We start from the raw sequence: 15116 nt of genomic DNA, 5'->3' as shown, positions 1-15116 counted from the left end.
ACCACACGGCAGGTGGAAGGGTGGCCCTCCCCCCGGATTTAAGTGTAAATTTATGCCGGCATAAATTGCGCCTGGAAATTATTAGTTGCCGATAATATTGCCATACGCTTCGATGAAGATGCATACTCGCGGTTTTCGTCGATTATTAATATTGTTATTTTTAATATTATTTTTACCCGCCGGCTCACGTGGCGTATGCGCAATCTGCATGCCTCCTCAGCCATTCGAAATTTCGTGGGCGTGGCCGGGCTCTCTGATTTGTGTCTTGTGATGTTTTTGGCTGGGCGCAGCTGGCAAAACAAGCCAAAGGAAAAAGAGAAAGAAAAAAAATAAAAGCAGCAAATCGACAATAAATCAAATCAAATAAACGAAATGCGACGTACTTTGACTCTTTCCCATTCCCCATTCCCATTTTCCGATCCCTCTGCCTCTCAGCCATAGTTTTCACCATAGTTTTCTGATAAATGAGTGCGAAATTCTCGAAATGTCATGGCTGGCAGTTGGCCTTTGGGTTCAAGATGCCAAGCAGTAAGAATACAGAAAGATTATATAGTAAAAGTGGAAGGCAGCCAAGAAGTGGCAGAACAATAGGGCAGATAAACGCCGAGGTGTTGGTAGAGCAATTACAATATCTTTTGGCAGCAATTTCGCAGTGCAATGTTGCTGAGAATTTCGACAGCACGCTCACTTAAATATGACTGTGGCTCGGATCAGATATATCTCGAGAATTCTGAGAGATTTATAATTAATTTATTATTCATATTCAATAAAAAAAACATTTTAACTAACACCCAAATACACCATTCTTTAAATATTGTTTTATTAGTTGCCTTTATTTAGCATAATGACCCATTTTCAACTGCTGTATTTGACATTTTAAATTTATGTCTTGTAGAATCAGAGAAAGCTAAACTTATTATTGAGAATAATGAAATTTATTCTAAGCTACAATTTCTGGTCTAGAAATAGTACAATGTTGCTGCATAAAAATATAATTAAATATATATATATTTTCAGATATATCAGAAGAATTATGATCAGTCATAAAATATTTAAGTTAAAAATTCCGAAAATATCTTTTAATACATTTTTGAACACTTGTTCGAAGGAATTTAGGTAACGAAAAGGAGATTAAAATTTGAAAAAAAGATATACGAAATAAATTATGTAATAAATAAAAGCCGTGGTAAAATATTTAATTGTTCCTAATACATTTTCTAAATATTTTCAAAGCTATAGATTAAGAACAAGTGTACACAGTGATTTTCCGCCAAGAAGCGTGTAATGCTTAATAATTTTGATTGGACCAAAGTCCGAACCGCAGTTGATGGCTTGCCAAACGAACTCTTAGCGCGCCATATACTTATGGTCCGCACATCCCACATATAGTACATAGTGTTCCCCTGTTTAAAAAAAACCGCGCTGTTGACCGCTCAACATTGAACTCCGGCTGACCCCTGGCGGCTTTTCTTCTTTTGCACTTTATATCGGCGATACTTCTCCGACATTTCGGTTTTCTTTTTTGCTTTTCTGCGTTTCAAGTTCATTGGTTAATTGAATTGAAATTTTACAATTTCCCCGTTCGCCTCAATTAAGACGCACTGGAACTTTTGGCTGCTTGTGGTATTTTTGTGACCGGTTATTTTTAGGCCCAATTGACAGCGTTTTGACCCTTTGTGGCCTTTGTTTTGATTTCCCCCCCGGTTCACTGTTTTCATTCTTTCCCCATTCTGTTTTGGGCTACACACTTTCTTGCACTTTTCCGAGTTTTCCGGAGGCACTTTTAATTTGGGACACGCGCACGCGTTATTTTATTAATAATTATTTGCATTATACGGGCTAGAGTTTTCCGCCTGATTTTCCGATTTTTTTTGGTGTTTTTTTTTTATCTCGGTGGATATCTATGGCTGGCGGCAGCATCCAACCGCACAAGGCAACTGAGCGACGGGCGAGCGGACCGAAAGTCAACGAGTGCGGCGGCAGCGACGCCGGCAGCGACGGAAGCAGCGGCAGCGGCAGCGGCGGCACAGCAGTTGGCACTTTGTCACCTCAAAACGCTGCTGCTTTTCGTCATTACGCTCGACGCAGCAGCGTGGTGAGTTTTCCGCTGCGGCAGCGATCGGTGGTGTGCAGATAGCCCAGATCGAGCTGGAAAATCAACTTAAGCATTTTCTTTCACAAAAATTTCAATTTTAAAAGCCATTTTGTTCGACTTATTTCTTGAGGCATCAATCAGTCATATCACTATTTATCGTACAGAATTTAAGTGCCCCAATGAACTCGTAACTATGACTGGTTTATAAATCTATATCATAATATGACCAAAATCTTTTTTTAGTATTAAATATAAATCCCGTAAAATATTTCAAAGGAATGCGCTGGCAAATCCAAAGAGAATGAGTTCTTTACTTTAAGAAATAAATTACTCAAACATAGATGAATTAGTAAATGCTTAGAGAAAGTCTATGAAATAGAAAAAACATTTATAAATATTAAGGTTTTGAACTTTGTTTCTTTTTTTAAACTTTCTTTTAACAATTTTTTGCATCTTTCTGGGAAAAGTTGAAATGAATTGTCTATTTAGGTATTTATATTCGGTTTATTTTCTTTATCTGGAAAAATAAATAAATAAATATTAAATCTTTTTCATGCATTTTCTTTGGCATCTCTAAAAGCGATCTCTCTTTTATTTTTTTTGATGTTGCTTTGCCAGCGATTTTCCATTTGGATCGTGATGGTGACATTTTCTAGCTCTGCCGCAGTCGCAGTCGCAGTTGCTGACGTTTTCGCTGTTTCGCTGCTTTGTCTACCGCTTTGATTGTTCAGTTTCGCTTGGCGTATTTTCGCTTTGTGCCTTTCAATTTGCATTTCAATTTTGCCTCCATGCGCCTATCCTCACCTACGCCCTTGCCCACCCCCTTTTCAGCCCCCTTTTCCGCCCACCGCCCCCCACGCACATACTCACAAATGCTGACGTAGTTGTGGCAAAGAAAAGAAGGCGAGAAAGAGGCGAACAAAAAATACAAAACAAATGTTTCATAAAACTTAATTGTAGATGGGTGTTGTTGTTGCTGCCGTGCCGCTGATGTTGCTGCCGTACATGTTGCTGTTGCCCCCGTGAATGCTGCTCTTGTTGCATGCCGCCTGCCGCATGCGTCAGCAAAATGCGGAACTGGACGTAAAAACAAAATCGAATAAAATAATAAAACAACTCGAACTGAAGACAGACTAAAGCGATTCCATTTATCATCTTCTGCTTTTCCTGGTTCAAGAGTTTTATTATCTCGTTCTAATTTGTTATTTTTGTTCGGGGAGTTGTAAAGTGGATTTTTGGTGCACCACGTCAATACTCGGGATCTCACAAAGCCTTTTCAATTTGACGGAATCAATTAACTAGTTCTTCGGAATTTTAATACAATTGTAGACGTAACTAAATATGTATCTTTAATTCAAGAATGAGTAGCTGATACAACAAATGCATTCATTTGAATGCTAACACTCCATTATAATTTAACTTAAGCAGTTTAGGTCTTTCTATTGGTTATAGGGTTTTAATGTTTTGAAATCATTTTGTTATTTTTCCATTTTGATATTCAAATAAATAATAATTTTAAGTAATAATTTCAAAAAGCTATAAGCTGTAAATTGGGGAAATATGTGTAAGTTGACGTCACAGAACAGTGAGCTCAATCAGGGAATAAAGCGTATTTGGAACACAATCGCTTATCCCCCGAGTGTTGTATGCTAATTTCATGTATGGTAAACTTCGGGATTCCTTAACCCCCCCCCATGATTTAAGCCCCCAACCCGAAAGGTTTCGTGGGATATAGTTTCCCCCGGGGGAGTATTTTCATAAAATTATTTGCCCCATTGTCATAAAAGTTAAGTTAACTTTTTGTTTCTTCTTGTTCGATGGCTGGTAGCTCTTGTTGTTATTGTTGTCGGGTTTGTATTGTTGTTATTGTGTGGTTGGAAAGTGGAGAGGGGGACGGAGGGGGTGAGCGTGGAAGGGCGGGAAATCCAGCGGAATGTCTGAAGACCCAAAGTCGCATGAATGAACCGCACACGCCTCGGGGACAGACACAAGAAACCAAAGAAAGACGCACGAATGGTCGACTAATACACTGCGAGAAAGTAACTGCTCTCAATTAATAATGAAAATTAGCCATTCTAACTAAAACAATTGTTTAAACTTTCAAGTAAAAAAAATATTATCATTAGTGTTGAGTATATTCGGACATTATTTAAATAAATAAGTAATAATAATAATTGTATGTCAATTAAAACTATATTCAAGCTGGTTCATGTTTATTATCTGATGTTATAAGAAAAATATTGAAGAAGTTAAGAAATATTGCCCTGGAAAATCATACATATAGCATTTATGTTGTGTTAGCAAAAAATGTTTGACTTTGGGGTCGCAAAAATATAAACTATTTATCAATTGAAATTTATAATATCATATTTAATTATGTTTAACTGCCAGAAGTGTTAAATATTAAAGCCCCGTTAACTTTTTAAATCAATTTGAGCTCTTGAAAATCGGCTGATATTAAAAATTTGGGTTTCGAATACTTAAGTGCATAAATGAGTGGGAGGCAAGAGTTCAAGGGGCGAGATTGGAGTGTAGACCGCATCCGAGAGCAAGAATAAATGGCTGCAGTGTCCGGCATGCGTCGCATGATTGAATGATTTTATAATATTTTCATTTTATCGAGCAAAAGGTCCGGAGGCGGGATGGGAAAAGTGGGAACGGGGAGCTGCGGAAAATTAAACATATCAGTCAGTGGTCAGTGGTCAGAAGTGCCGTGGGATGGCCGGAAAAGCAGGAATGGCTGGAATAGCTGGAATGGCTGGAAGGGCTGGAATGGCTGGAATGGCCGGAATGGGAGCCACAATGGGAGATAATAACGTGTCACGCTTCGGTATCGTAAATCAGCAAATCCAACTTTATGAGCCCCCAAACAAAACACCCCAAAACAAGCATTGGCGGACCTCCTAATGGAGAGCCCCTGAGGAGAGATTTTAATGGGTGTGTACGGGACAATAAATAGCCATAAATTGGGACAACATGAATCGGAAATTAAAAAAGATACCAACCGCATTAAAGGAAAGCTAACACTTAACCGCACAAATTGCTGCCGAACGCATTTTAATATTAATTCATTTTCATTTCCAGTACTTATCTTTGAGTGCATATGGGGCAGACAAGGGTTAACCAATGTGTACGTACCTGCAAGTATAAGAGCGATAATAAAAATTATTCATTGGAAAAATATATTTACTCATTTCCAAGTGCAAAATGAATGCCTCAGCAAATCAGTGAATTGCCAGTGATAAGTTCACTTGAATTTTAAATGATTATAACAATGAATGGCGATCCAATGAAAAATGTTTATGAGTTTCGATATTAAAAATAGGAATGAATTAAATTAAAATATATAACAAACAAAAATAATATAAAGAAAGAAAATTCAATTAATTAAAAATCCCCTAACAAATACAAAAGTTGTGGACTCCTTCCTTTTGTTATCATTCAACACTACGAATTGAAATTAATGGAGATATATATTTTACTGCTTGCCTTCATAAATTCAGTTAATTTGCGAGCAGGGCAATATCTTAAGTTTTGCCCCCGTCAATCTTCTTTATGATATATTTCTAAATACTTCTTAGTAGTCCTCGCGCATTGTTACGTATGATAAACTCGCACTAAGCTAATTAATTTTCCGCGGAACAGAATCGAGGGCATGTTCCAGTCAAGGGAAAGCACACACGCACTCGGGAAGTCCTAATCTATCTAATCCATCAGAGGAGAGTTCTGAATTATCCATAGCCATATCGGTTCCCCAAGAAAAGGCACAGTACTCCAGTGGGTGGTGCTCCTCGTGAAACAAATTGGTCGCAACTGGTTCGACGACCTCACACCTCGACGCTTTGGACACGCAGTCAGTCGCCCTCTTGTCATTCCGGGCAATGTAATACGCGGACAGTGAGGAACGGACAGCGGACAACGGACAACGGACAACGGACATCGGGAAACGGACACGGGACACGGGACACTTTGTTTGAATATTATTTATGAGCGGCTTTTGTTGTAATTCAAGGAAATCGGTTCGCTGAGCCAATTTTACTGCCCTTCCAGTGGGTACTCATACTAATTTATATGTCAAGTCCAGTATCAGAAAATAAAAGTAAATTAACTCAAACAAATTAAAGAATGTGATAAAATAATATTATACACATTTTTAGGTTGATAAAGCAATAAATATTATTTCAATATACGTATTAATTTCTATTCATTTTTCTATGTTAGCTTAAACTCCCAAGGGATCTGTCGATATTAAACTTAAATTTTAACTTAAAACTTTATTTCCAAATAATAATAATTAACATTTATTTGTAGGGATAATAAATATTACATTTAAAGTTAGTGGCTAATTGCTGTTCCGAAAATATTTTTTTTTATATTGCCTAGAATTAAATCCCCTTGTGATTATCAGAAAAAAAAAATTCAAATTTTTAATAGTCCAATGCGTTATGGGAAGATTTAAACGTTCCTTAATTCTCAGAATTATGTCTTATGATTTATTTTAAGGGCATTTAAAGTATCTGTACTCGAACACCTTATTTTCGGCTCTCCTGTTCGGCTTATTTTTTTGTCCAGCCCCCATAATTTATTCAAACAGAGGGCTGGCATACGACACACTTTAGTCCAACTTGGCGAGAATTATGAATTGCCAGGGGCAAAACAGAGGCAGTGAGTGGGCACCGAAGCCTTCGTTTCTAATTAGGCTTAAGTCGACGTGGTTTGGCCCACTGATGGACACTAACGGACATTAGAAAAGCCACACGTGTCACATACGCAGGTCAAGTGGGATACGGATACGGAAAACCCGAGGCGGAGTCTAAAATTGATCCATTCAAAAGAGCCACAATTCTGGCCCAGCTCTGCATCTCCAGTACGACGTCCCTCCGCTGATCCCAAAATCCTTACCAGGGCCACGTGTTAAGCTCGTTTTAATGAGTCAATTTAAAAGTTTGCCGCTCTAAAAATAGCCACCCAACTTAGAAGGGGATTTGCTGGGGAGTTGGGCTGTAACCTTAAATCTCTGGCAAAGTGAAACCGAAAGTAATGAATAAGGGGAGGCCTGTTTTTTTTCCCAGGATAAAGTATACTGCTAACTAAATTGGTTTTGCCTTGTAGGGCAACTCTAAATTACACTTAAAATTAGTTGCTCTTGTTAAATTTTATTATTTTATAAACATTTAAAAAAATTAAAAGTCACTTTATTACAAGACATCGGAAAGTTAGAAATAACTAACATGAAAATGGGTCAAAAATTTGATCAGAGGTAAATCAAAAATTTTGAATGCAGATATTTAGAGAATCGAATCACGAGTCTTTAGAGGTATGCCACTTTGGAATCGGATTAAATTTGGTAAAGTTATAGACTGTCGAAGTGCAATTTTGAGTCACTGTTTTACAAAACATCGGAAAATTAGAAATAACTAACATGAAAATGGGTCAAAAATTTGATCAACGGTAAACAAAAAATTTTGAATTCAGATTTTTAGTGGATCGAATCACGAGTCTTTAGAGGTATGCCACTTTGGAATCGGATTAAATTTGGTAAAGTTATAGACTGTCGAAGTCCAATTTTGAGTCACTGTATTACAAGACATCGGAAAATCAGAAATAACTAACATGAAAATGGGTCAAAAATTTGATCAACGTTAAATTTAAAATTTTGAATGCAGATTTTTAGAGGATCAAATCACGAGTCTTTAGAGGTATGCCACTTTGAAATCGGATTAAATTTGGCAAAGTTATAGACTCTCGAAGCCCAATTTTTAGTCACTGTATTACAAGACATCGGAAAATCAGAAATAACTAACATGAAAATGGGTCAAAAATTTGATCAACGTTAAATTTAAAATTTTGAATGCAGATTTTTAAAGGATCGAATCACGAGTCTTTAGAGGCATGCCACTTTGGAATCGGATTAAATTTGGCAAAGTTATAGACTCTCGAAGTCCAATTTTGAGTCACTGTATTACAAGACATCGGAAAATCAGAAATAACTAACATGAAAATGGGTCAAAAATTTGATCAACGTTAAATTTAAAATTTTGAATGCAGATTTTTAAAGGATCGAATCACGAGTCTTTAGAGGCATGCCACTTTGGAATCGGATTAAATTTGGTAAAGTTATGGACTCTAGAAGTCCAATTTTTAGTCACTGTATTACAAGACATCGGAAAATCAGAAATAACTAACATGAAAATGGGTCAAAAATTTGATCAACGGTAAATCGAAAATTTTGAATGCAGATTTTTAGAGGATTGAATCACGAGTCTTTAGAGGTATGCCACTTTGGAATCGGCTTAAATTTGGTAATGTTATGGACTCTCGAAAAAAAAAAACTGTTATGCTTACTAACAGAAAACAAAAAACAAATTATATCATATCTGGTAAGTGAGCAACACACATGTAACAAATTTTAAAAAGTAAAACGAAACCCTTAAAAAAGGTTACAAAAAATCTGTAAGCATCATTTTACTTTGTATAATGTTTCGCCTCAGTTTCTGCACCTAAACTTTTGCCAACTTACTCTGTGCTAATAAATATACAAAATGAATTGATATATAATAATAGTGAATATTTGGTGAATCGAAAGTAAATCAATTCCGTATTCATAAATGAGTACAAATTAATAGGTCTCAAAAAGAGGCATGAAATAAATATTTAAAACAATCCGGATCGTATCTAGTGGTCACACCAATCACATTACTATGGTACATACCCATCTGCGTAGGTGACGGTGGATCCGGTCATGGACAAGGCCTTGTACCTGGCCTGCTCGTCAGTTGGCAACACGATGTCAACGGATCGCGATCTAGTTGCGTTGATATTGGGCACGGTGAGGAAACATCCATCGGCACTCGGTTGCAACTCCTCGGTTTTGGCGTTCGACGAGAGTTTGGTGAAGCACGAATCCACGGAGGCGGCGCGATCCCGCTTCAGATCCGGCACCATCAAATAGATATCCCGCACCACAAAGGCGCTGTGATGAGCACCGCTGCCCGATGGACCTGCTCCGCCGGCGGCTCCGGGTGAGCCGCAAGTGGCCATGATCGAGGCCTCGTCGAGCGAGTCATTGGTGTCCACCGATGACTTGGTGTTGCTGTTGTCCACCTCCTCGTGCGACACATTCTCCAACGAGTTTCCAGTGGGCTCCACGAACACCGCCTCCTGTCGCGAAATGGAGCGACGTCTGGCCCGCACCGGCAGACCCATGGCGGCACCGGCATCCTCGGCATCGGCCGCGGAGCAGGGCGTGGTTATGGTCGGGGTCAGGACCGGCATTCTGCAGGGCGACATGGGCGGCGAGCCGGGATCCAGGGGGAGATGCGGCGGCGATGGATAGTCCCCGTTGGTCGGACTCAGTGTGAAGGTTATGCCGCAGGGCGTGGCCGGCTGCGGTGGCAACAGGGTGTTGCCGAAGTGCGGCGACCCATTGTCCGATCCGTCCAAGCCCTCATCCTCGGAGGCCGAGGTGACCGAGCTGCTGCCGATGGTGTGGCGCCTCATTTGCCGTGGGAGGCGGGCTCGTGACTCCTCGATGCTGCTGCCCTGGCTCATGTTGCCAATGCGTATGTCCATCTCCAGGGCGGCATCGTCGTCCGGATCGTGATCGTGCTCGGACTCCACCTCGGTCCTCGGGTCCTCATCCGCCTCCTCAGTGGCCGCTTCGGTGGTCTCCTCCTCGGCATCCTCCTCCTCCTCCTCGCCGCGGCCAGGGCCAACGCCCCCCTCCTCATCCTCACTCCCCTCCGAGCTGGTGTTGCTGTAGCTGAGGGCCGTCAGCTCGCGATGATCGATGAAGTAGCGCTGTTCGGCCGTCATCAGGCGCTCGTACTCCTCCAGATATTGACAATGGATGCACGGCGGCGGTGTCTTGGTGGACGAACTGCGCCGGGCGGGCTTCGGCTGTGCGGGCACCTCCAAAAAGGCGCCCGAGTCATCGCTGCCCCCCGAGGGGGTAGCCGAATCGAAGCTGTGGGATCGCTGTTGATGGGCCGCCAATGGCACCTGCAGGAGGCCAGATTCCGAGGAGCGTTCCTCCGCCGAGGACGCGGACTGCTGCTTGAGCAGACTGGAGGAGGCACGCTGCGACTCCAGTTGCATCTCGTCGAAGGAGGCCGAGCGCACCTGCAACAAGCGGTTGGTCACGAGGGTCAAACGATAGATCTCTAGTTATTGGCGCCCTACTTGGGGCATGCGAAACAAACGTAACAACAACAACTGATATCTATCAACAGTCGTCGAAAGAAACACATGCAAAACACAACAGTAAAGCAACATAAAACTATCCAAATTTATCAATCAATAAACGAATTTATCATTGGAAAGTTCCGAATACCTAAGTAACATCAACTAAAGTAACACATGCAAAACAGATAAATGCAATCGAATAACTTTATTATTCAGATAAATAATGCATTTAACGAAACGTTAACACAACAAGAACACAAACGGCAAATGAAAAGAGTTTAGGTCAATAATTAATGGCGACAATATATATATACCAATAAATATATTGAATTAAATTGAACCTTATAAACCAGAAATTCGAATACAAATCTTAGAGGTAAGTAACTCAAAAAGATCTCCGTATGGAACCAAAGTCAGTTGAAAACGAACCAAGACAATGGGAACATTCCCAATCTTCATGCCGCAGGCAACAACAAACAGTCGACAGGTAATATCTGATTGATCAAGGATTGATTAAGCACCTTTTTTACCTGCTTGGGCACCTCCAGGCTGTTCTGCATCTTCATTTCGGCACCGGTCGGTGTGCGCGATCGCGTGAAGGTTGTTCGTAGACGTTGCATGGTTGCTGCTGTTGTTGCTTGCAGTTGCTGGTGGAAATTGTTGGTTGTTGACGTTGTCGTTGTCGTTGTCACTGCCGGGTTGTTGTTTGCTACCGGCTTAATTGCTGCCGAATTGCTGGTTGAGGCTACGGGCTCGTGCAGCTGGTCGATGGACGGTTGTTGCCGCTGCATTTCGCACGGATGTTGCTGCAAAGTTGTTGCAAGTTGCTGTTGCTGCTGTTGCTGCTGCTGCTGCTACTGCGATTTCTTCTACTGCCGATTGGTTGTTGCCTGTGGTTGTTGCAGTTCTAGCTGTTGATGTAATCGTTGTTAAATAGTTGTCACTTTTTGTGCCTGGGTTGTTGTTCTCGTCGTTGTTGTTGATGCTGCAATTGCTGCTACTGTTCGTGATTAGCTTGCTATTGCTGGTGTGAATGTTGCTGTTGTTGTTGGGTTTGTAGCTGGCTAACTGCGGATGGACAATTCTGATGGCCAATTCCATTTCGATGTTGATGTTCTGTTCTGTCAAAGTTTTTTTCTTTTTGTCCTGCTTGTTTTGTTTGCTTAGCTTCCTGGAGGAGAAGTTTTTTTTTGTTGCTGACTTTCAGGACTCTCGTTGTAGTTGTTGTTGAACGCCAGAAGCCAGTTCTTGGTTGGCTCACGGCTTTTTGTTTTACTTTTAATTAATCAAAAGTTTCCCGCTGTGAATTGCAATTTACAAAGGTCCCAAAAACGAGAGAGAGAGAGAGAGAGGGAGAAATGGAAGAATTGATTACGTTAGTTAAATGATTAAAAAGCATTTTCCGCAGTTTTCCTTTCCCCACGAAACTCAAACATTGGGTGCAAAAAAAACCGCTCAATTTACACGCCAAACAAATTTTTTGCTGACCAATTTCGTGAAAGTCTCAAACGCACACACTCACCCACTCGCACAAAAGCCCTCACATAGAAGTTTTTTTCGTAAATTGAAAAATCCTTTTATTGCCATCGGTGCTAAAAATGTTTGTTTGAAGTATTTTTGAAAAACTGCTGCCCGCTCGATGCATAAAAAAGAAGAGAGCTAAAAATCGACGACCTTTGTTATCGTTATAAAAGATTTGTATGCCTGCCCTTTGGGGCGATATGAAATTGAATTCTATATTCAAGAAAATATACATATGTATACCAAACAATATATTTTATAATGTCCGATGGCTTAAAAGTTTTTCTTTTAAGATTGTAAAGAGTTTCATAAATCTAAAATATGTATGAACATATTATCTTAAGCATCTTTAATTTAAAAACATGTAAAAAGTTCCCATATTTTGTCTGCGCTATACAAATTTTGTATTATTTTTTTTCCCGGCAGGGCAATCAGATTCGTTGTCTTGATGATGCCCTTTGAACTGGTCATATATATTCTTGTTTGCCATATGAAGCGATGTACAGCTTTCTTTTTTTTTTTTAACTTTTTCGCCCTTTTTGTTTTGCTTTTTTGCCATTCCAATTCATTCCAAAAACACACCGTGGCACGTGTGTTTAGTGGAAAGTGCTAAATTGACGGGCGATGCGGTTCGCTAACGGTTCGGTTGGATTCCGGACTGGAAAATGGATGAAAATAGGGGGGAAATGGAGCGAAATGCGAGGGGAGGCGGTTTCGTTTTACAGACAATAGGTGGCTGAAGGAAAACAACGGCAAAAAATCCATTATGGCATACCTATGGCATGTGCCGCGGGACTCTTCTCGTGGCGGGGTCACCAGGAGAAAGAGGGTCACCAAGAGGGTCCGCAGGGTGAGAGGAAGGGGGGCGATGTGTGGGGTGGGTGGGCGAAAAAAAGGGATGCGGCCGGACAAAGACACAAAGAGGAACCTCTGTTTGTGTGGGTCGCAAATTGAAAGCGTGAAATTAAATGAAAATGATATAGCTTTGAAATTGAATTCCATAGAAATGCCGAAAGTTTGCCAGGTGACGGCATGGAATGGCGTTGCGAGTGGCAAAGAATTTGCCAAAGTACGTAGTTAGGAAAGGTACTTGGGAGGGGGGAGGGGGTGGCCCGTGCCACGGAGATTTAATTGGGAATGGAATGCAGGTGCATTGAATGCATAGCCGACTTCGGGACTGAGATTGCTCAATTGAAACACCGCTTAAACAGTGTGGCCTACTTTCCGGCGGCCTTTATAAACATCAAACATAACTAAAGAACAAAAAACTTCTAGAAATGTGTAGCAATCAATACATTAGAATGCTTTAAAGATTGTAAAATATTTTTTAAAATTTAATTTGTACTTTTAAACAGTAATATAATAATTACAAAAATAAGCCTCTTTCTTTTTGAGGCAGACTTTGTAATTTTCTTCCTGGACCCATAATATTCAACAGCACTACAAAAACCCACACATATCTAAATTACCGAGGAAACTGCCTATTAAAAGGAAAGCTTGTCAGTAAATGCCTTAGAACTTTGAAGAATGTTCAGAATAGAAGCAAAGTTTCTTAAACAATTGCCCTGATTTATGCCACTTGAGTGGCGGGGATTGTTGGTAGGAGAAGGCTACTTTGTAATTAAGTAAATTTTTGCAAGGAAAAATACCCATAAATCTTGGACATTGTTTGCCACTCAGTTAATTAGTGGAAAACTGACAGATTGTGTTTTGCAGCGATAAGCCTTCAAATGAGAAACCATTTTCAATTGGAGACCAATGTAGAAGGCCACCCCCTCCCCTCATTTTACCACATCCATTCTCCATTCTCCTTTAACTTTTTGCATCGTTTAAGGGGCCAAATCAAATATAAACAAGCACACACATATATATATATAAATATATATACTGGCTTGTTACAAACACGTTATTTATTTGCAGACCCCTTGACTTGACCCTGCTGCCCTCAACTTCCCTGATGGCCTCGTAATTGTTCAGAGCCCGCGTGCTACTAAGTAAAAAGTTTTGTATAATTTTTCATAAAGGCAGAGCCCAGCGAGGAGCCACAACAACAATACGAAATATATATATGTACATATATACGAGAACTCAAAGCGCTGCAAATGGAGCAACTGGGGAATCGGTGGCGTATGAGGAATGCCCATATTATGTGACTGAGAGCCACCTCCTCCTCCTCCTTCTCCTCACCAGGCTCATTCCCATTTTCTGGCTGGGAATTGGGAAATCCCCGCTGGCTTTGAGTCCCCTGCCTTTGAGTCTGGCTCATTAAAGGTGCCAGAAAAAGGAAAGCGCTTCACTTACAGGCCATAAACATTTTTGTAAAATTAATTTGGACCCCGCTTAACCTGCAATTTGTAACAAAAGTTAACAAAATGCCAAGTGCTATTGATGAGCTAAATTTACGGCAATTTAATGTGGTTTTTTTAATGCGTTTTTTGTGTGTTATTAAGTAGTTTATAAACTAAACCAAAATGTAACAATTTGGCTTAACATAATCTGATATGCACAACAAAATAAGATTATTTGTGGGAGGTTTAATACTCTTAAGTTGATTTAATAAAACGAAATAATCTAAGAATTTAACAGAAAAACAATTCAATGTATATTCCTAATTTTAGATTTATTTTACCAAGTAATAATTATCAAATGAAATGCGCATTACCAAATTTCCCGGAACTAAGTTTAATGAGAAAGTTATTAACCTGTCCAACAAGAATACGAAATTAGATATTACCAAAAATTTAAATTACTGTTAAAATATGTTTAGGAACTTTCGCGAAGAATTTAATTGGTCCGATGGTCTTAATTCCCCCTTTTTCACCCAGACGTTGAAAATTAATCTGCGGCATTTTGATTTTCGTGGTGGTGGAAAACTGGGTGAAATTAAGTTAGTCGGGCGTGGAACTGCGGTCAAGGAGGGAGAGGGTCGGGAAGTTGTCTCAAATAAAAGAAGAAAAATATGTTAATTTCAATTAATTGTTGGCAGCAAGAAAAGTTCTCGAAAAAAAAAATAAAACGAAAAGAAAAATTGTTTAAAGCGAAGAAGAGTTTACGCTTGATGGGGTAAGGTTTTTGGGTAAGGGTTCGAATCGGGATTGGGTTGGGTATCCCCCTTTTTCGGCAGAATAACTTGCGAGCAGCATCATAATTTGCTGCCATTTGTCGCTGCCAAAAAAGAGACGAGAAGTGTTTTTGTTGCACTTAATGACTGTGGGGGAAATTATTTAACGCGAAGCGTTTTGGCGCCAACGGAAGCCGAAAACTTTATCGAGGAGACCACCCCTTCCCCTTTCCCTTTCCCTTTCCCTTTCCCTTT

The 15116-nt window shown here is 40.1% G+C and overlaps 1 protein-coding gene across 17 annotated transcripts in view; it reads right to left on the bottom strand.

Moving 5' to 3' along the window:
• LOC108048467 (eye-specific diacylglycerol kinase) overlaps positions 1-15116 on the bottom strand; it is a 129628-nt gene that overhangs the window by 18910 nt on the left and 95602 nt on the right. For 4 of the 17 annotated variants that reach the window (XM_017129149.2, XM_017129147.2, XM_017129141.2 and 1 more), the window contains exons 2-3: positions 10801-11579; positions 8808-10216 (exon numbers count right to left, since the gene is read on the bottom strand). The exons of 5 other annotated variants lie outside the window; for them this stretch is intronic. In XM_017129149.2, coding sequence (XP_016984638.1) covers positions 8808-10216; positions 10801-11070 — 1679 coding nt within the window. In that variant the 5' untranslated portion in view covers positions 11071-11579. Of the gene's footprint in view, positions 1-1748; positions 1934-8807; positions 10217-10800; positions 11580-15116 lie in introns of those variants that run through there. 8 more of the 17 variants (XM_017129142.2, XM_017129143.2, XM_017129145.2 and 5 more) reach the window with 2 other exon arrangements.

This window comes from Drosophila rhopaloa, unplaced genomic scaffold (genome assembly GCF_018152115.1).
Source record: "Drosophila rhopaloa isolate 14029-0021.01 unplaced genomic scaffold, ASM1815211v1 contig_3, whole genome shotgun sequence".
Taxonomy (NCBI): domain Eukaryota; kingdom Metazoa; phylum Arthropoda; class Insecta; order Diptera; family Drosophilidae; genus Drosophila; species Drosophila rhopaloa.
The sequence above is the reverse complement of the archived record's forward strand: the minus strand, read 5'-3'. Positions and strand labels throughout refer to the sequence as shown.